The sequence below is a fragment of the Micrasema longulum genome, unplaced genomic scaffold (assembly GCF_059751315.1).
Source record: "Micrasema longulum isolate JH-2025_06_02 unplaced genomic scaffold, ASM5975131v1 h1tg000011l, whole genome shotgun sequence".
NCBI lineage: Eukaryota > Metazoa > Arthropoda > Insecta > Trichoptera > Brachycentridae > Micrasema > Micrasema longulum.
The window spans coordinates 478,879-501,223 of NW_028277219.1; the positions used below are offsets into that span (position 1 = coordinate 478,879).

Below are 22,345 nucleotides of genomic sequence, written 5' to 3' on the forward strand. Positions count from 1 at the left end.
CCAAGCGAATTTCGGAAATAATAAAATAGCACATAAATCAAACCGATTTTTTTTGCATTACGTACACATATAAAAGTTTACGTTTTGAAGGATACGTTTAAGGGCATCCCGAAGAACTAAATTTAATATCATGTAACAGTTGGCGACAACTTTTATTATTTTAAATTACAAATTCTTTTGCTATTAAACTTTAATCGCTTACTAACCAAACAAATTGCACAATAATGTGTCTGTATTTACAGCAGAATGTATCACAATCTGAGAAGCTGTTAAGCACACCTTAAGCTCACAATATAGCAAGTTTCTAATCACGTCAAATTCCCTGAGTGCCCTAAAAAGGTCAAATCCCCTCCATCCTCTTATCCCAAGGACAAGCACGGCGTGGAAACTCGATTTCTACTTTTGTTATCAGAGGCATCCAATAAAAGTGTTATTATGTCTTGAATCCCTAGCTGTTGTGATATTCCCGGTAACGAAAAGGTGGACGTATTAACAAAAAGGAGGCCGTCCATTCCGAGGATCCTGCGTATAGTAATTTCCTACCACTAGGTGATCTCCTCGTTATGATGAACAAGAAACAACTTCGTACATGACAAGAATATTCTTAGAACAAGTTACGATAAAACCATGGTTCTCCAAAGTGATTCTGAACAAATTGAAAAAATGTGTGAGGTGTGAGTGTGGTAAAAAAAGCCACAAAAGAGGAAGTAATAGTACTAAAAAGCCAAATTTCGTTGTAGCCTCTTGTCATTTTAGATTATCATTTTCTATGGTTGAAAATACGGTCATCGGTCATCTCGAACCTTTTTGTCTGTGAACAGAAATGTCACAAAAATAAAACTGAAGTTGAACAAAAAATAATTATGGCGGTCGGCTCCAGAGGGCCCGGAGGGGCTTCAAGGAACTTTCGGGGATCAACAGATTTTCGCAGTGATGTGGGAAAAGGAAGTAAACCTACAACCACCCCGGCTTCGGTCAAAGAAGTTATTTTGACAATGATTATTCATCTTTGTAAAAAGTCTATCTTTTTAGACATCAAAATTAAGATTGCCATATACCTCGGTGCCCTATTTCTTGTATCTGTAATAGCGGACTTTACTCCTTTCCCAAAGTCTTACTTCTCCAGAAGCGATAATGTATTTAACCAATATTTTGTTAAAATTGGGTGGTTTTGGACCCTCGCGTTGACAGTGCCATTTTGCGCCATGACCGCTTATACGCACTGCTGCGGAAAGAGGGATCGAATTATCAAAGGGCATTTGACACGATTAGCTATCGCCACATTCTTCTGGTACAGTTGGACAAGTTTCTTCAACTACATCGAATACTCGTACGGACGATGCAACATTAAATCATACTTGAGCAAACCTGAATGCCTCAAAAGTGGACATTTTTGGAATGGTTTTGACATTTCTGGACACTGTTTTATTTTGATTTATTCATGTTTAATACTGATCGAAGAAGCTCGAGCGATTGTGGGCTGGGATGGGATTCGCGAGTTCATCCGAGACGAGGAGTACTCCAGAAGTGTTAATGACAAGACTCTGCGGTCGAATCCATTGCGAAATCTCCCCCCAGCCGAATTCACCATTCTGAAAGACAGTTATACCAAATTTTCGCCTTATGTTCGGGGCTTGTTTATCGCGATGACCGCACTCCAACTTCTATGGGATTTGATGCTCTTCTGCACGTTGATGTACTATCACATAATGGTGGAAAAGCTCGTCAGCGGAATAATCGCTATCCTGACGTGGTACATCACCTACGTGGTGTGGTACAGAATACCGTTGTTGTTCCCCATCTTGCCGGGAGATGGTGTGTTCAAGTACAATAAGGACAGAGTGGCCACTCCTGCTCCTGTAGCTCGCAAGCGCAGTCTAGTCACTAACGGAAAGCACTTTATGGGTAACCCTATTTATGGATCACGGGGACAAGAAGCGGGGGATGTACCGGCTGATGCATCAGCTCCGACAACGGTGAGATAAAAATAAAATGCAAATTTGCATTCATGGTTAAGGTCTGTTGTAGTTAAATTTTAAAAAAATATTTTCACATCGGTATCAGGGAATTCACAAGAAATCGTAAGTTAAGAAAATGTATTTTTTATATCTAATACAAAATCTTAATTAATAAGTCACTACTTTTTCATCATTCTAATTACCTGTCAAATTTACGATAACATTTTGCACAATTAATAGCAAAATACTTGGTAATTTCATGTCAAATTAGCATAATATTTTCACTAAACAATTGAAGCAGAGCTTAATATCAGTTTTTAAACATTTAAAACTGAATGATATATCAATGTACTTACATTTTCAAAAATGACACTTTTTTGGGTGATTCAAAGTTTTTAACAAACATTGCAAGGGTCATCTCTAGGGTCCCGATGCCATCATGTCGCCGAGAAAGATGGATAAATTTTCAAATGAAAATTTTTAGCACTGTTAATAATCTTACAGCCCTCATTCTGGTGTTTCGTCATGCATTGTTATATTTTATTGAAAACCAAATTGATAAATGGATGTGACAGTTCTTATCAATAGATACATTTTATAATATTTTAAGGGTTTATCTACTTTTACATTGTTATTATTTATTTTTTATTGTATCATGACTCATATATACGTACCTATTGATTATAATATTAAGTTGAATTAAGATTCGTTGGAAAGCAGTAATTGAAAGACATTATTCATAAAAAAAATGAATGCTAGTTGCTTTTTAAAAAAATAAACATATTCAAATTGATAAAAATAGTTTTTTTCTTTTTTTACAGATTAGTTTTTGAACTGAATTATTTTTGTGGGCTCAAAATTCCTTTTAGTGTATATAAAAATTTATACAAAAATATCTCACTATTCATTGATTTTGTCATCCCGCTTTATATTTTTATTTTTATGGTGTGCATTTATTCTATTAAACTCATGTTGTTGCATTTTATTCTCCAGTAAGTAGTAATTACATAATGTTATACATAAATTATTTATTTATTTACTTTTGTTTTCTATTTGTTTTACTTTTTTAAATAAGTTATGTGTTTACCTGTAGAATTGTATTGTGAATATATTATTTATACATGTTAAATTTTATAATGATTCCATAATAAAAAGATTTAAATTCCATTTGTGTTGTTACTACATGAAAAAAGCATATACTAATTCATATTTATTAATATTATTCCTAGAATACACTTGTTTTTTCAACTTCTAAGGTTAACATTACATCTTCCATTACAAGTGATCAATTATAAATATATTTATTTGATATATCCACATTTGGTATTGAACACACTATATTGTAAATGAAATCTTCCACTAACTGCTCCGTTAGGTCCACGATCCATTTTTTTATTCCCTGAGCTTCTACGTATGTATGTACAAGGGTGTTATTTCAATATAAAAAAATACAAAGTTAAACGAGTGTTGAATAACTTAATTTTCTTTGGGTATAAAAATACTTTGATCTATGATATTTACATTATTCTCAAGATCTGTGTGATTATAAATTCACCTAAAAATTAAAACACTATTTCATATTACAAATAAAATTGTTTTGATCACTGACATAATTTTAACCGAAATTATTTTATGAATTCACCCATTACTTATCGCATGTTAAAAGAATATCCTTTTCATTATCAAAGCAGCTCCAAGAATAAACCCTAAAGTTCCAACCACACCTACGCCTATTCCTAAAGGTGATTGAGAATTGAATAATACTTTCATATGGAATAACATGTCAGGAATGGATTCCTTGAATGATTGTTTTTGTTGTACTCTAGAATAGTATTCTTCAATGTGAGGAAGATTGCCTTTTGCCCAGAAGTAAGTATCTAGTCCCAAAGAATCAAGTCTCACTAGAAGTATTGTCAGACTAATATCAGCTACTGTGAACGCGCTAGAGCAAAGCCACAGCTTTTCGCCATCTGAAAATAATGTCATGGAAGTCATTCAAAATCATTAAAACTGCATATATTATAAACTTATAAATTGATATATCAAATCAAACATGATTGAATCATAACACAAAAATTAGTATTTTTAAATCTAGGGTAAATATTAATTTGAAAGATATGACCACAAGGAAAATACCAAATCACATCAAAAGCAGTTCATAAATTTACTTTGGAAATATTGTAACATGGTTGAGTGTGATACAGGTATGTTTTAAAATACTTCTTTAACCTTTTTTATGGCTTGCAAGCTCCTTTTCAATAGTTTGTAAAACATCTTCAACACGTTTCAATATCTTTACATATTCATCTTTATCAGTTAAGATTTCGTGTTTTTTATCCTGAAATTCTGCTTTCTTTAAAAGTGTTTCTTTGACTTCAGGATTTAAGTCTGCATTCATTCTCAAATTTTTTGAGCTATTGATTTCAGCACCTAAAATGGAATAATTTTACATCACCTAAATAATACAAAATATTTTTATCATTCAACAAAATGAAGTGTGAAATGCCACGCCGTCCTTTATTAACTTAATCATGGGTATTTTTAAACATGATTTTAAATAAACGCTTATTTGCATATACTTACCCTATCTAGTAAAACTAGTAAGTCCACAAATGGTAAAAAATTATATTTTGGCGTTTTCTGTTGGGACTTCTCATCTATGTGTGTAAAACTTGTATATTCGTGCAGTGTTGCAATGAAATTTTAGCAAAAAGTTATGGATGTGATCAGTGTTTTATTGAAAATGCAAAATGGACTTAATAGTTCTAAATAAGAAAATGTATGTCCCGTTCAAAAAATACAAAATTAAGGTAACATTATTTTCATTTGCCAACATGACCCTTCATGATAAAATTATTTTAGTTAAATTATTAATTGTTATTAAATCAATAAATTTTAGCACCTGAAGTTACTTTAATGTTGGTACTGAATAATTACTGATCATCAAGAGCAGATCCATTACACTTAGATTCGACTCTACTTACTCTTTAGCATTTGTCTGACTGGTCTTACGAAAGGCATTTTGGGGCTTCCACAAAGTTCTGGGTGAAAAAAAGATCCCATTGTTATAATCCCAGCTGGAAGAGCATCGATTAGTGATCTGTAATTCTCTACCTTATTTCTAATCTCAGAACCTTTTGGTCCTGGCATAAGGCTGGGAGTTCCTATAACAATAAACACATACCTCAACATTTCTTAGTAATCAATAATAAATTTGATATGAAATAAAAATAAATCCATATTAATCTCTGTTATATTTTCATACCTTTTCAAAATTAAGTAATACCTATTAATAATTGAACTGGAGACAATGTTAGAAGTATTACTTCAATTATCATCGTCATCCCCTTATCCTCTCTCAAAGGTACATATTACATTAGAACACCAAATGCAGCGTATCTTGATCATTTATTATATAAAGTTAAAATAATCACCCTTGCTGTTCCGATACCAGCCCAGGATCTAAGGGCTGTTGCAGTTTATAAGTTATTTTTTTTACTCATGTGTGTATCCCATCTCGTGCACGTAATGTAGCACACTGGGTGCCTCATAACTCAGAATTTCCTCTCTTATCTCTAGATTCCATTTCTATCTCACAAGCTACACTGATAGCTACATAACTTCTTCCTACTTCAATATAGTCCCAGTGCTGATGAACATAGCTGATAAATGTTCCTTAATAATAGCCTTCTAGGGAGGATAAAATCTCAACAGCTTTGTAAGAAGACCATCTGCTGTCCAAGCTCTCAATGCAAATCCTCATTTCTAAGCTTAACTACTTAATATTTATATTTCAAACGGTTCATTTCCTTTTAAGAACTACACCACCGAGCCAAATAAAAAATTTACCATTTGTAAAATTGTCTTCGAGATAGTCAATGATCCTCGCTGAATCTGGAATAATCTTTCCAGAATCCTGAAGAACGGGTACCTCTCCACGCCGATTGATTTTTAAGAATGTTGGAGAGTACTGTTCTCCTTTAGTTATGTTTATAATAACAGATTCGAAAGGTAGTTTCTTCTCATTTAAGGCCATTACCACCTAAAAAAATAAAATAAATCTATGAAATTGTTGACCCTAATAAAAGAGAAAAAAATATTAAAATATTTTTTTGAATTACTAAATGCATAAAGCATTTTTTTCAACGGCATTTTTCTGAACCCTGGGGTGGGTAGGTAAGATTAATTTAATATTAGATATAAATAATTTTTAGTGTAGGTAGGTATGTATGGTGTTTTTATTATTATTATTTAGACTTCATTTTTGAGATTTCCTAAAGTCACCAAGATATTTTTATATATTATGTCACTACATGATAATTTTCACTTTGCAAAACTTGTTTATTTTTCACGGTACAAACTTCTCAAACTTTCGGAATATCCAATTCATACAACCTACAAAAATGTATCGATATGACCGAACACGTAATTCACCGATAATACAATACACAACAATAGTAAAATAGAGCACCTTTTGAGAGTAAAAGCTGTACGGATGATAGTATAAAATTAATCCCGCGGGGGCCACCATCTTTCTAGCTGTGCGGCCGAAAGCCGACATCACCTGATTATTTTGTAAACTTAAAACCACAGATTACAGATATCTTTAGATAGGAAACTATGGTACTATATCTAAGCACTTTGGGCGTCGATCGCAGCGCTGTTTAGTGTGGCATACAAGAAGCTTTGACGATGGCGCGAAAATTCAAATCACCGCGTTGCATCGTATATTGATATTTATTGTACAATATCAATACAAAATTGCTTAATTAAATACAAGTATTAGCACGCAATTTAATTTTTCTGTCCTGTATTTAAAAAAACAATTTTATATTGATATTGCACATTAAATTTATTATGGAATAGGAATACATAAATAAAAAATTTTAAAAACATTTTTAATAGTTTTATTTTACTGTTAAAATAAATCGCTCAATTCTATTATATACGTCAGAAAGAATCGAGAAAGAAAACTGACACTTGTAAAATAATATTATATACATGTGTGGTTAGTATATTGGATTATCAAAAATAACAATTGAGTATTATTTAAAAATTGTGCAGCATTGTGATCAGCATTGGATCCCTGCTATTCCTGGATGAAAAATATTTTCTTCGTGCAGATTAAGAGCCATGGCATCAACAATCACCATTCTGAAACAAAAGAATATTATTAATGGTGGATAATTTATTTTATTTCACATTGACATTTCTAGGCTGCTGCTTAGGAATAAAACAAGAAGGAAGCACTTATATGCTTATTAAGTAATGAAATGAAGTGCTTATATGGCAGGTAAGAAGAAAAGGGTATGCATGTATCTACTTTATTGTCTGCGCTTCTTATTCTTAAGTCTTTTATTATAAGACTTTCTAGCTTGTAATTTGAGAGGATCAACAATGCAAGACTCTAATTTTTTTCGCCCAGTTAATAGAAAGTTCATTTGTTTACACCAAGAAAAAATACATAATCGTAATACTAAGTTAACAATAAAATCGAAAAGATGGCCTCTATGTGCTGGACAAGATAAACATGCTGGATTTAATTTAGATAGTACTATTTCCTTCAAACTCGACATAACATGAAACTTATGGCAAATAATCGGTAAATTATTTTTGCAGTGATTGACAATGGTATTAAAAACTTTATAGATTTTGATTGTTGGGTGGATTAAAGTATTTGGACCACATGCCCTAGAAGTTATTAAACTATGCCCCGGTAACTGTATTTTAGATTTAAGATCCAGTCTACATTCACAACAAGATCCAAATTTAGATAGAGCCCGTTTTGCCACATAACCAGCTATATATTTACAAACCGCAACATATTGACTACTTTTCTGTCTTGAAGAACTTGTTGGTAAGGAGTGACTTCGATGTCCGATGTTAAAAAAAGTTTTAATGAATCTAAAATTTCACCGTCATCATTTTCACAATTTGCTCCAATGGAGCGAGTATGAGATAAGTTTGATATGAGAAGCGACTTAAAAGCATCTATAAAATTTGAACTAGAGGGGTTAATGTTACGTGCACCCTGACTTCTTACCATGCCAAAAAAGTTTTCAATGGGGTCTTGGTTAAGGTTACGTGGAAGCACAAAAGTAAATTTATAACATGTAAGTAATTTATTACTCAAATATGATATTGCTTCCAGAGTTGTAATCCAGTTACGCACTGTAGGTGGTATTGATATTTTTTGGTTTTAGGAATCTACAAATTTTACTGATTTTAAGATGGAAATAGCTTCCTGCCAAAATTTCCAGTAGGGAGATGTTAATCTGACTCCACAACGGTATTTACAAATAATACTATCAGCATTGAGAGAACTGCCATTTAAACTGTCGATAAGTTTATTTATAAATAAGACAAGATCAGCAGTCTGCGATGCCCCATCGTCAATATCATCCACAGTATCTGCCAAAGATTTCATGGTAGTTCCTACTGTCCTGCTGAACACCAACCTTGACCTTCATTTTTCTAAGTTTATCAGGGAAAATATGACAATCTGTTAATTTGTGCATTTGGAAAAAGTCTTCCCCTCTTGCTTGATCGTATGTGTATGATTGTACAATATGGGACCACTTTGCTATTTTTGATACAGAATTTTGAATAAAATGTACATCTTTTACTAGCATATTATTTCTAAATCCCTTCAAAAGATGTGGCACATCAAACATTTGTACGATTTCATGGCCTTCAATTTCAAACCCGTGAACTTTATATTCAGTACCACCCCGAAGGTACAATTCACGGGTTTCCTGTTTCAGGATATTTATTTTATTTACAGCAGAGTTGTGCAGTGACATATACATAAGCCAACAGAGTTTGTATTCCACCCTCTGTGGAAAACGTAGCCAGTGTAGTTCCCGAAGTAGTGGAGTGATATGACTGAACTTAGAGATTCCGAAAATAAGTCTCGCTGCGGTATTCAATACAGATTGTAGGCGAGTCATTTTGTTCATTGGTAGACCTGCATAGATACCATTACAATAATCGCCTCTAGACACTACAAACGCATTTTTTAATTGACGGGCGGCATCAAACCTTTATTGATGTCGGTGAGTTTCATCTAGATAAATTATTTCACCTCCTAGGTAATGCCTAAAAACACTTTAATTTTTTTATGCAAGTTTTTTAATCAACAATATTTTAAGAGTATGTCTAAATGTTTGTAGGGAGTTATTTAGATTGAAACTTAAAGATAACTGGTAAATGTACTAAGAAGTTATGTTATTTCTTGGTAGTTGTAATAATATAATAAAAAATAAAAAAAGTTTTTGTGCAACTGTCTCACAAATTGATATTTCTTCCAAGAAAAATATTCCGTTTCACTAATAGCTAGTTCACGCATAATGGATTGAGCGAGATGGACAACAGTTGCCGAAATTACAAACAGCTGTGGTAAATTACATATTTTTTACATTTATATATGTATATATTTAATCTTACTTTGTTACTCTAACAAACAATTTAACTCTGCAAAGCGTCCTTTTTATTGTGAATAAATTTACAAAATATATCATTCAAAATGATAACGGATAGTGAAAGTGATATAGAAATAATAGTACCTCACCGAGAAACTTGGAGACTTAGCAGCTCAACCTATTCCGAAAGTGAATTAGACAATAACGATCAACTTCTAAGTGATGTGATGATAGTTTATATGACTCTTAAGGAAGAAATCGAAGAAACTTTTTCTGAAGTATTCTTGGATCAATATCGAGCTGATATACCTCATTTACCACAATTACGTTTTGTTTGTAGAATAGTTTGTAGAATAGAGTTTGTATAATAATAATTACGTTTTTTTTGTAGAGTAATAATTAATACCTAATGAACAGCTAAAACATTTTAATTTCCCATTACTGTGGGTACCCATTATAATAAATTAACAAATTATTTTTTTAATATTCAAACATCCTAATTGACAAACATCAGGTTCCATGGTAAATTATTTTTATGTTTTATGGCTCTTTACTTATTTGTTTATATTCTTAATTAAGGGGTTTTCCGGTGATATTGGGACCTCACTAGATAGGAGTTATTATATTAAAGTTAAAATATTCAATTAGTTATTCAACGAAGTACATCAATATTTTCGTAATCACTGGGTCGGGTATAATAGCGGGGAAAGCACAGAATACAATTATTTTCCTCAAATATCATATAAGTGATTGAAAAATCTAAATATTAACATTGACTACTGGACTACATTACTCTGCTGGAGTGCACTCAGACCAGAAATACGCAGTGGGCCTGATATGTCATCAGCGTTGATATCTAAAAACATTATTAATTAGTAATATGTGACAATGTGTCAATGAGTCGGACAAGTAACTGTATGTATACATTTTAAGTTCTTCGAAAATACAAACAGCTTTAATATGCCGATTTGCTGGAGAAAATTATGGGTCAGAAATTTGTTTCAACTGAGAGGGTCACTTTCATGGTCATGTCATACGATATAAATGTGCTATAAACTTTTTAATAATTAAAAAAGGAATGGCCCACGCTCAGACGCTGTAGTCTTTGTCGATCACAAAAACGGCATTTGTAAATTTGCAGAAAACACCCACAAAACTAGAAAAATCTTATGGTACTATAAAAATCATTTAAACTTGTCAAATACATAATAAGATTCTTGTTTGTAATATTTAAAAAAACTTATGTATTCATTGTTATCATTTGTTAGTCAAAAACATTCCAACTGTTGTGTAGATTTTATAATTCACCCTTTTCACAAAATGGCTATTATCTCAGTTTCACTTTTCTATGGCTGGCTGCTTTCTGTATAACTACGTTCAAATATCATCACTTTTGACTTAGTTTGGTTCATCGCCAATTGGCTCTCCAGGCATACATCATACATTCTAGAGACTATTTGTTGCAAATCCTCGTTGCTGCTTGCTAACAGAACTGCATCATCAACATACAACAAGCAGCTGACTGAAAAATTATCAGTTTTTGCTCCAATACCCATACATTCTATCTCTTTCATACAGTTGTCCATGTATAGATTAAACAACCATAGTGACATTACACATCCCTGTTTCATGCCTTTTGAGATCGCAAACCAAGATGTAAATCTCCCATTAACTCTTACACACGCTGAACTCTCCTGAATTTATATGTATTTTTTCTTATTTTTTTCTTTTTAACAAAGAAACAAAGATGTTTCTCTTTCTCTTATATATAAATATGTATGTCTGTAAATTTTTATTACAAAAATAAAAAAATATTACTACAAACCAGAAATAGGTTGGATGAAAGTCGTACCACTGCAACTGGCAACGCCTTCCGGGAGTGCACAGGGGAGTTCTTCAGTAACAGCTACGCCGACTGTAATTCACAATAAAAATAAAATGAACATCATACCAGATAACATAATGCAAGAATTTCAGGAAAAACCTTGAAAGATCGAGTAAGGCTTGAACGAATAGAAAAGAATAATCTGAGATGGTTAGGACGTGTAGAAAGCATTAACGATAATATAATAACTGAGATAGAACATAAGTCTGAAAGAAGGGGTGTAAGGAAATGTGAAAATTATAGAAATACATACCCGAACTCTGTTCACCAAGTAAATAATGAAAACTATTTTCTTTGGATGGTGACTTGTTAAACCCTGTAAAAAAAATACAAATTACCAACACCACATTGCAAAAGCACATCCTTACAATTGTATACACACCATGCCACCCTAGTAATTGTTTGTAAATAATGACCAAATAAAAATGTCGGAAGTTGCAGGAAAAGGCACTACGCCAACTTTGTACATACATTATAACCCGATTAATCAACTGTAAAAACAATATAAACTCCGATTGAGACAAAAAATATGGAACGATATAGCAAAACTGTAAGACAAATCACAAACACCACATTCCAAAAGCAGACTTGCAATTGTATAGACACAAGACAGATAAATAAGGTGCAATTACAGTGGAAAGCTAACCTAAGTCGTACATATATTTTTCTTGCAGAAATACTAATAACTTTAATTGTAAAATGGGTCCAGATTAATAAAAGTATGCTTTCCCTATGAGTTATAAATTTGCAGGGCAGGCAAACGGGACGAATAAACGTGCAACATGAGACAAATTCTTGAAATAATTATGTATGAAATATCATGTAATTTACCTGGCAATCCAATGGTAGGCACAGAGCACAATAAAAGCTGGATGTCATTGTATTGGCTAAAGTTGAATGCGTTGAAGTGTTTAATGCATACAAAACAACGTCGATTAATCTTGTCATCGGATAAATTCATAAATTTGGGACTTTGAACACGATTGATCCGTTCTTTAAATAAATGTGGATATCGTTTCGGAAAACGATGTAGTTTTTTCGTAGAATTACGATTCGGTACGCAACAACTCGGTATTTCGAAGAAAAAGTGCAAAAACACAGAGAGCAGTGTGACAGCGATTTCGAATGGAAACGGATAAATTGGCGGTTCGTCTAGAAGGACGCCGGCCGGCACGGCGTGGCTGGGCACACGCCGCCGACAGTTGCGCCACAAACTGTATTGATTTACTAGCAAGTGGCTTGTGCGACATCGGAAGAATGACTAGAAAGTCTTGTATTGGCTGAAAACTGCCTGCTTAAAACAATCAAGTGATAAAAGTGAACGGAACTTCCGAACAATCGACAAAGTAGGGAGCTGACTGAAAGCGCGTGCGTGATAGGGTCGCCAACTCCATTGGCGGGAAAATAAAGAAATTCGTAACTTTAAAAAAAAAACATTATTTGTGAAAACTCATGCGCCAAAAAAAAATGTTTGCTGCCAAAAAAACAACCTCTAAATTTCTCGCTACGGAGACCCGTAGACACGAGATTTCCCAGTGAGTAAAACTTTTTTTTTTGTTAGATAGGTACCGACATTATATTTTTATATTTGGTGATACGTGCGATCAGCAATCCGTTCAAAAGACGAATGATTTTGAAATAGCAAGTTACAGTCAATACATTATAAATTGTATTCATATATTAGCACATCCTATTAAAATTTTATTCAATAAGTCTTTAACTACTGGCGTATTTCCTGATATATGGAAATATAGCCACATTACACCCATATTTAAAAAGGGTAGCAAAGATGAAATATCCAACTACAGACCTATTTGTATTCAGTCTACCCTCCCTAAGTTGTTTGAAAAACTTGTACTTGATAACTTAATTATACCTTTAAAACAAATCATTGCTCCTGAGCAACTGGTCATTCAACAGTCACCAATATCATTTTGTACGAGAATTGTATTACTAGTGCACTTCATAAGATGCACTAGGTCGACGCTATATACACCGACTTCAGTAAAGCCTTTGACAAAGTTTGCCACTCTAACTTGTTGCTGAAACTTGGTCGACTGGGAATACGCGATGAACTCTTCAAATGATTCATTAATTACTTATATAATAGAAAAGTAGCAGTTAAAATAAATTTTCATATCTCCTATAGTTTTTTAGCAACAAGCGGCGTACCCCAAGGATCACACTTAGGACCTATTTTATTTTTAATTTATATAAATGATATTGTTGAAATTTTTAGCGATGTAAAATATTTAATTTTTGCTGACGACCTTAAACTTTATAGAATTGTAAATGATACTGATGATTGCAATACCCTGCAGATGAATCTCAATAGAATTCACGAGTGGTGCAATAAAAATAATATTTTTCTCAATATACGAGTAGATAAATGCCAGGTTATTTTATTTTCTAAAAGTAAGAAACCTTTCATTTTTAACTATTTGTTGAACCACGCAACAATTGAAAGAGTTGATTTCATCAGGGATATTGGCGTAATTTTTGATGATAAACTTACATTATTTATCAAACATATTGACAAGATTTCAAATGAGGTGCTAAGTATGTTGGGATTTATTTGTAGGGTTACTAATAAATTTGAAAGTATCGCACCAATCAAGTCACTTTATTGCTCCCTGGTTAGAAGTCGTTTAGAATATATTTCTCCAGTCTGGTCGCCCCATTATCGTGTACATTCTGATTCACTCTAGCGCGTCCAGAAGAAATTTCTAAAATATATTTATTTTAAACTTCATATTCAAGCTGCTTTATTTAATTAGAATCAATTGTTGCCTTCAGCAAATCTTTTAAGACTTTCTGATAGAAGAATCCTAACTGACCTAATATTACTTTTTAAGGTGATCAATTCATTAATTGACTGTCCAGATTTGCTGGAGTTGGTGTGTTTCCGTGTACCTGGTCGACATACCCGCCACAGATTTCCTTTTTGTTCTGCAAGTCCTAGAACCAACTATCACATGCACTCGCCTATCCCTAGGCTCCATAGATATGGCAATCAGTATGAGGACAAGGCTGATATATTTGGTTCTGGACTTGATAGTTATAAAACGAGTCTGATTTTTTTTTTCTCTCGCAATATTATTCTCAAACTTTTCTTTATATTTAAAAATGTTTTCCCTTTTTTTGTTTTTTTATATTTATGTATTTATTTCGTTAATATTTTTGGTTGCTTATGTGTATTTACCTACTTGTTATTATTGTTATAGTTATGCAATTTTATAATTTTTTGTTATGTTTTTATTTATGTATTAATTTTTTTTTCATATTTATGTTCAATATATGTTAAAGGCAATTTATGCCGTTTATGTAAAATAAATAAATGAGACAAATTTAGAAAACATGACCGACTTTTGTGCCCTTGACCCATCGTACTTTAGGTAGCGGTGGCTTCTTGAAATTCGATAGTTTTGGTAACTTTCCACTTTTGATTTACTTTTCGGATCAAATACTCCTATGTACGCCGCATCCACATGACGCTCGTATAAAAGGCCTTTTCCGTCCGTTCTTGGACTTCAATGTTGGTTGTAATATAAAATACATCATTTTTTATGGAAATTAAAAACATGATTAAAACACGCATTTTTTTATTGATTTTTATTTTAATAAGATACATACTCGTACATAAACGGAAAATATAAAAGGAAAAATAATGAAACCGGCTTGTCAGCGGGTTTCTATTTTTTTATTTAAAAAGAAAAAAGTTAAAGAAATTCTATAAATTTTAAAAGTTGAATAAACATTATTAACATTGTGTTTTTATTGGTAAAATGGATCTACCGCGAACCAGAATTCTAGCGGCAACCCTGCGTCTCCGCTTTACGTCAGAAAATTCCAAATTTAAACGATACCTATGTATGTGCAGTGCGAATCTGGGTGGAATCTTATTGGCTACTGGACTTGTATATAGTTGGGAGAAAAACTAAAAAAGTATTTAAAAATAACGCAGTCTGGTACACAAATGCATTTTTGTTATACTTTTCAATTCTATGTTAGATTTTCGCTTGAAATAATATACGTTATTATTTATACCATATCATTAAAAACTACCTAGTTTTTTTCTCGTAGAAAATATTCCGGTAGGTATTTTGTAAGTTTTTTAGAACATGTTAGTTGTTTGTTTATTAAATTTAAACTCGATATTTACCATTGATTAAATTAAAACCGGCATTTTTATGGTTCCATTTTTTTTTCTCAGCTGTTTTGTTTTTATATCTAATTTGGATTCACGCGGTAACAAAGAAGCCACATTTAATATATTTATTAGTTTGATGATGTTATTGTAAGGCGAAACAGCTGTTAGTAAAAATAAAAAAGCTTCATCATAAAAACGACGATTTGTAATAATATATGTATATATATGATGAGGTACTGCTATTTCAATCATTTTATATAAATTCTGTAACTACGTATTTACCTACCTATAATTTAAAAAGAATCAACCGTTTCAGTTACTTTTGTTCTACATTGGTCAATGGCCATCCATATCCACAATGTTTTTCTCATTATTATGAAGTAAAATGATTTGGTTATCCCTGAGTAACAAGGTCGTGTCTAGCAGATTATAGAAATTAGCGTTTTCATTTTTACAAAGTTATTATAGTGATGTTATTGTGCTGGAACTATTAGAGGTTAACGGCTTCCGCTTATTGTGTAACAGGTGTTATTCATTCAAGTTGGTATATGAAACATTTGCAACATGTTGAATGAATCTTCGAAAACACTTCCATAAACCTGTTTGCTTGTTTAGAATAATAGATCAACGTTTACAGGAAAAAAACGCTGATAACAAAGAAATACCCCGTGCGTCTCGTCGTGATTATATAAATCCTGATTCCTACGTGCATTCCTAGTCAAATTTACAAATTATGCAAACAATGCATCGTTCTGTTTCCCCGTAGGGATAGGCAGAAATAATATAACGCCACATAACATCTCTGCATACAGACCTCGTTTCCTCTACATAATATTATAAACATACATTTTCTCATACACGCACTCCGATTATTTTTACTTTTGACGTGTCCATCTTCGAGTATTATCTTGAGCATTGAATACATAAAGACAAGGTGGTCAGCTGATTATACTTAATCTTCCGGTACTAGTCCAGGGACAGTGTAAAACTACAATTTTTCATGTCGATCTTGCCAGTAATCGAACCCGCAACGTCAAGCATTAGTAGTTTTATTTTCATATCGTTTCAACCGTGTTAATTTTTAATCTATTGAAAGAGGAATGGAGCATTTAATAAAGATTATTTTCTTAGTGGGTATCTCTCTAGCAGAGATGATAATAAAATTGATGTTTTATTTTTTATCATTGGGTACTCTTGACAATCCTCAAGGTTTGCAGCTAAAATAGTGCAATGCATTTCAATTAAAACCATGACGATACTAACTGGTACCTATCACGACTCGTTTTCTAGTATTGTTTTGACATTGGATCGAAATAATATTACCTTTAGCTTCTTCCTTCATCGCTATAATTTCAGAACTATAAAAAATCTTCACGCCGATATTTAATTTCCTTTTCATGATTGACCAAACTTTTTTTATACCTACATTTAAAAAATGGGATTTTTTCCATATTTTCCAAAATTCCACCTAATATTCGGTTAACCAAATATAAAACTCTACAAATTACAATATGAAATGAACTAGATAATCTAAACTAAGTAACAAAAAAAACTTATTTTTATATCTGAAATAGTTTTAAATTTAAAGTCTTGTATTATGAATCAATTAATAGGATATAAATATATATATATATATATATATAAATCATATAATATCTAAAATCATGATAAAACGTCTGTCAAATATAGATTTACAAGGTAATTTACTAGATTGGTTTAAAGCATTATTTGCTTGTTTGGGCTGGTAAGACTTATTAGGTTGTTAATACCTGCATCACACAGATTGCCTGTCGGCCTCGTGGTGTAATGGACAGCGCGTTTCCCTGGTATGCAAGAAGTCTCGGGTTCGATTTCCGACATGGTCGATATAAAATATTATTTAAAAAGGTGTTTTTACACTAGAATATTTCATAGTCCCTAGACTGGTACCTGAAGCGTAAGACTGATCACCTTACCTTTATGTAACAAAAATGATCAAGATACGCTCCGATTGGTGCACCAATGCAGTGGCCCTATGCACCATTAGGTGCAAAAGGGGAATGATGATCGATGATGGTGATGAACCATGTTGTTTATTTTGCATAAAAATGTTAAAACGGGTTTTACCTAGTTAGGCTGAAATATAATCCAGAGAAATCATTACCTTAAACATGTAGTGAATAAAGAAATTGTAATTTTGTTTATAAACCGTTATTATTATAGTAAAGTATAAAGGTATTAATTGAATATCCGAAAAATTACATTGTCTTTCTTGTCATTTTCTACCAAAATGACGTTCAATAAATCGTTCAACGTTATTTTTGCAGCACAACAATCCGCCATACGCTCACTTAAATCTCAAAATACAATTTTGGAAGTTTGAAAAACTAATAAATTGTAATCTCACAAAGAATTTCGTCCGAAACACCCGTGACCCGTGAGTAAGGCCAACGTCTCTAGCATGTCTTAGTTATTTATAACATAAATAAAATGAAAACTCTATATTAATCAAAACAGATATAAATATATCGGCTTTGGGCTAGCTAATTAAAAATGCTTAAGTTTTAAAAATTACAGGTAAATATAGTTTTATTTGCTTTGATCGTTGCTTCCTTTCTTGCAGAATCATAGCATAAACTACAAATATTTTAATATTCTTTTAATTTTAATAAAAATAAAATATAATCATACCTTTTTATTTTTCTTAAAAACAAAACGAAAACTAACTCGGAAACAATTTCACCCACACAATAGGCTGCTCGCGTACACGGTAATAAAATAAAATAACGTGTAAAAGTGTGCCTGCTATTAGAATCGCGGTGCCTACGCGGTCGGCAGAACCGGAAAATCTCACGCCGGCACCAACCGGCGTAATAGGGAATGTGCAGCCTACCCAGAATTTGGTTTCAATGACTGATTTATAATAAATGATTTTTGGTTACGCCGAATATCACAGTTAAAATTCTATTTGAATTCGTTTTATATCATTAAATTGCAATTTTAATTAGTATGAATTCAAAAAATTCATAAACGCGCTGTGATTGGCTGTTCACTTTGTGACGTCACAGGCCGCGATAGTGACAAGTAACAACTAAACGTACCGTAATAATCTGTGGGTGGCTTTGCGTGCGGTTTGTTTGTGTGTTGTTTCCTGTGAACAATTTAGTGGAACTGTTATATTTAACTATAAAAAGGTTAAGAAAGATATATAATATCTATTTATTATGTCGGAAATCGGTTTTGTGAAAGCACAGTCGGATAATTTACCAAAAATAGATGCTTTCATGATGGCTGCATTTTTTTCAAACACGGACTTTATAAGTGCCGAAATGAAAGGAATAAAAGCTTCAAGGTATGTTTATTAAGTAAAATAGTATTATATGTGGTATTAATAGTATTAGTTTTCATCAGTTGTCCCAACTACGGGTTTTTTCTGCTTTAAATCTTGAATTTCACTCTTTGCTTTTCATACTTAACCTTAAATATGAGTTGTCATTATTATGACGAAGGAACGTATTGTTTACCTAGGTACTCATAAATATTATTTATATGCCGAGTTGATTCAGTAGGTTGTTTTAGGGATGTCAGTATCCATATTGTCATGATAATTTTAGTAATCGTACCATACTTAAGTGCATTTATAACATAAATGTTTATGTTCATTGATGATATGAATAAAAACACTCCCCAATACCACCGTAGTTATACTAAAGTACTTGACGATTTTTTCAGGTCATGCAGAGCAAATTATGGAGATAGTGCCATTGGATATGTCCAAGTAAAACGAGTGGGCGATATTTGTATAGTGAAGGCTCGTGTAACTCCTGAACATCGGGTGCGCTTCAAAGCATATTCGGTTGTTTTAACGTGCAATGAAACAGAGCAAGTTATAGAGTCATGCAAGTGTGAAGATTGTCCAGCGTCAGAAGGTTTGTAATATATATTCATACTGTTGGGCTTTTAAGCATATATATCTTAAGTCTCAACGATGAGCTGGTTATAATATAAAATACCCTTTTTATTTCATACTTACTTTGTACATCATAATAAATTTAATAAATCTATTTCATTTGTTGATTAATGGCTTATGAGGATATTGCCATTAATATTTTATATATATTTGGCTCACCTCTCATAATGTTTGACAGAGTCGGCATGTCTTATTCATTGCCTCCTTATTTATACTTCATTGTTGTCATTTTAGGTGGTTGCAAACATGCCATTAGTATGTTGTCATGGCTACATCGAAGAAGCGAAGATCCCCCGAAGACGTCTATAGAGTGCTACTGGAAGCGCTCAAAAATGTCTGCCATCGGGACATCCTTGAAGTTCATCAAAGCAAAGGATTTAGGAAAGGCAAGGACCAGTTTGCCGGAAAGTGATGGATCCTTTTTAAAATTTGTAGTTGAAAGAAGCATCGAGTTGGGTCGAAGAGATGTCCAACTAGTTAAGTACTACGTTAAACCGACAGAATTGGAAAATTTATCCATTCATAGCATGGCATGCACGTTCTTCTCGGAGAATATTGGGTCAACATCAAAAGATTTTTTTAATTATTGCCAAAGCAGGATGGGTGCTGCTTTATGTAATAAAGCAGCGAAAGAAACTCTCGGGCAAGCAGACTGTCCCTTATGGCACCACTTAAGGTATGGCCGCATAACGGCATCTAAGGCCTACGAAGCGTCAAATTGTCAGACATTGGAAGGCTCTCTCGTAGAAAGCATTCTTGGTGCTAAAGTGCCTGACAATATTTTTTTACAGCGAGGTAGACTTCTAGAAGATGATGTTTTGCGAGAAGTAGAAAAAATACTCAAGACCACGTTAAAAAAGTGTGGCCTTATTCTTTGTGGCGATCATCCATATTTAGGAGCCTCACCCGACGCATTAGGAGATGATTTTATCATAGAAATAAAATGTCCAAATAGCGATACTACATTTAAAACTTATTTTACAGCGGACAACAAGCCAAGTCAGAAATATATGGCTCAAATTCAAATGCAAATGCACTTTTCAAAAAAAAAGAAAGGAATTTATTGTGTTGCCAAGCCGGATTTTGAGAAAACCAAAGAAATCAGTATTACATATGTAGACTATGACCAAATTAGTTGTGAACAGTTGATGGAAAAGTGTGAAATGCTTTGGTCTGAAGCTATTTTTAAAAAAATAAGATTTTAAGTGTGTATTAAAAGATTTCTTTCATACATCACTAAATGCAGCCCGGGCGATCACTTTTGAATGTATTTGAATAAAAAATATAGTTGCTTAACATTTTATTGTTTAAATAAAATTTGTCTAGGGAGATGAGGTAGATATGTACTTTAACGTGATTAAATAATAATAAAAAACATTTTAATATATAATGCTTCCATATTTTTATTTGACAAAACCTTTTTTAACATTTTATACAGGTAAATTGCAAAGAGAGTAATTTATATATTAATATTAAAAACAAAGAAAATACACCGCGAACATTGCTGAAGGTAATCATAACACAAATTAATATTTATTCAATAATGGTCACTTTTATTTAAGAAAAGTAAACGTGAACATCAACCGAAGGTAATCAAATCATTACACACATTTTTGAAAGAAAAGTCATTTATATTTAAGAAAGAGAACACATCAACATTGCCAAAGGTAACATTACACAGATTAAAATTAATTGAGAAAGGGAAATATATGAACATTACCAAAGATAATCATTACACACATAAAAAAATTTGAGAGAAAGGTAATTTTTATTTAAGAAAGGGAACACATCAACATTACCGAAGGTAACATTAAACATATAAAAATTCATTGAGAAAGGGAAATATATGAACATTACCGAAGGTAATCACATTACACATATAAAAAAATTTGTACAGAAAAGTAATTTATATTCAAGAAAGGGAACACATCAACATTACCAAAGGTAACATAACACACATCAAAAACAAAATCTGAATCCGAGTCAGTTGACTCAACCCATTCATTTGGCTCGGGATTTTTCTTGACGCAAATGCGTTCAGTCGAAGTGGGTGACATTGATTTCATCGGAGAACAAGCAGTACTCGTCTTTCCCAAAATTACTGTTGATGTACCCTTGCTTCTCACATTACAAGTTTTATTGACTTGTACAGCCTTGTCAAGATATTCTGGAGGTTCACACAGCGTCATTATTCCTGGCCCGGCAATCGGAGGGGGGTCTTGGCCTCCGTCAACATTGGGTTCACACAAAGCTGGGACTTTTATTGGAGTGAGTAACTCGTTCAATAATTTTATCCTGGCCCTTTTTTCACCTGTCTTCTTTGCAGCAGGTAATTTGTTCTTCTGGCAGTCAAATTTGCTTGGGACAACATTTTTCTTCATCTGCATGCGACTTCCCATCATTTTGAAAAATGTATAATTTTCCATATCCTCTTGCAGCTGTGAAAGAAAAACATCAAACATTATTTTCATTATAAGTACTTAGTACACGATGGCACTAATTTTGTCAGACAATAAGTTATAAAATGACATGTTAGGGATGTTAAAACTAAGGTTAATTTAATAACTTTCGTGTGTGTGAGTAAATATATAATAATTGGCTAGGTAAAAAATAATATAAGTACTTACATTAAAATGGTCTTCACAGCAATAACAAGTGGACTTTACTGCTAAATCTTTATTTTTCTTCGAACATCTTTTCATGGCATGACACCATTTTTTTCGTATTGCCTCGATTTTCGGCACGTTGATAAATATTTTCTCAGGAGTAGTAATAGTCGTATTTTTGCATTTAGGTACAATGCAGTACTTATAGTTGACTATTTTAGCCATGACGATGGAAAAAAACACTTCGAAAGTAAAACAATAACGTATTATTAACAGCCGGTCTTCCTACTACAACGACGGCGCGTACCAATCTGTAGTCTGTGGCGCGTACTCGAATGTCGAACTGTCAAACCCAATCGCGGTCAATGACGTCACA

The 22,345-nt window shown here is 32.7% G+C and overlaps 3 protein-coding genes and 2 long non-coding RNA genes across 5 annotated transcripts; 2 read left to right on the forward strand and 3 right to left on the reverse strand.

Annotated features, from left to right (window-relative positions):
• Positions 1-755: 755 nt before the first annotated feature.
• Positions 756-3,930, forward strand: Fitm (acyl-coenzyme A diphosphatase Fitm). Its single transcript, XM_088234608.1, has one exon. The coding sequence runs from the start codon at positions 864-866 to the stop codon at positions 1,983-1,985; it is 1,122 nt and encodes a 373-aa protein (XP_088090734.1). The 5' UTR covers positions 756-863; the 3' UTR covers positions 1,986-3,930.
• On the reverse strand, positions 3,126-12,657 carry Gdap1 (ganglioside induced differentiation associated protein 1). Its single transcript, XM_088234723.1, has 6 exons — positions 12,560-12,657; positions 6,430-6,538; positions 5,808-6,000; positions 4,943-5,122; positions 4,188-4,388; positions 3,126-3,928 (listed from the first exon to the last, which is right to left on the reverse strand). The coding sequence occupies exons 2-6, from the start codon at positions 6,517-6,519 to the stop codon at positions 3,618-3,620; spliced, it is 975 nt and encodes a 324-aa protein (XP_088090849.1). The 5' UTR covers positions 6,520-6,538; positions 12,560-12,657; the 3' UTR covers positions 3,126-3,617.
• LOC148285710 (uncharacterized) lies at positions 6,850-12,552 on the reverse strand. The gene is made up of 4 exons (XM_088234833.1): positions 12,096-12,552; positions 11,518-11,580; positions 11,205-11,294; positions 6,850-10,235 (listed from the first exon to the last, which is right to left on the reverse strand). The coding sequence occupies exons 1-4, from the start codon at positions 12,223-12,225 to the stop codon at positions 10,156-10,158; spliced, it is 363 nt and encodes a 120-aa protein (XP_088090959.1). The 5' UTR covers positions 12,226-12,552; the 3' UTR covers positions 6,850-10,155.
• A 5,950-nt stretch (positions 12,658-18,607) lies between the features above and the next one.
• Positions 18,608-20,200, forward strand: LOC148285711 (uncharacterized). The gene is made up of 3 exons (XR_015823694.1): positions 18,608-18,745; positions 19,126-19,322; positions 19,598-20,200. It is a non-coding gene; the product is annotated as an uncharacterized LOC148285711 (long non-coding RNA).
• A 773-nt stretch (positions 20,201-20,973) lies between these two features.
• On the reverse strand, positions 20,974-22,261 carry LOC148285712 (uncharacterized). The gene is made up of 2 exons (XR_015823700.1): positions 21,991-22,261; positions 20,974-21,801 (listed from the first exon to the last, which is right to left on the reverse strand). It is a non-coding gene; the product is annotated as an uncharacterized LOC148285712 (long non-coding RNA).
• Positions 22,262-22,345: the final 84 nt, after the last annotated feature.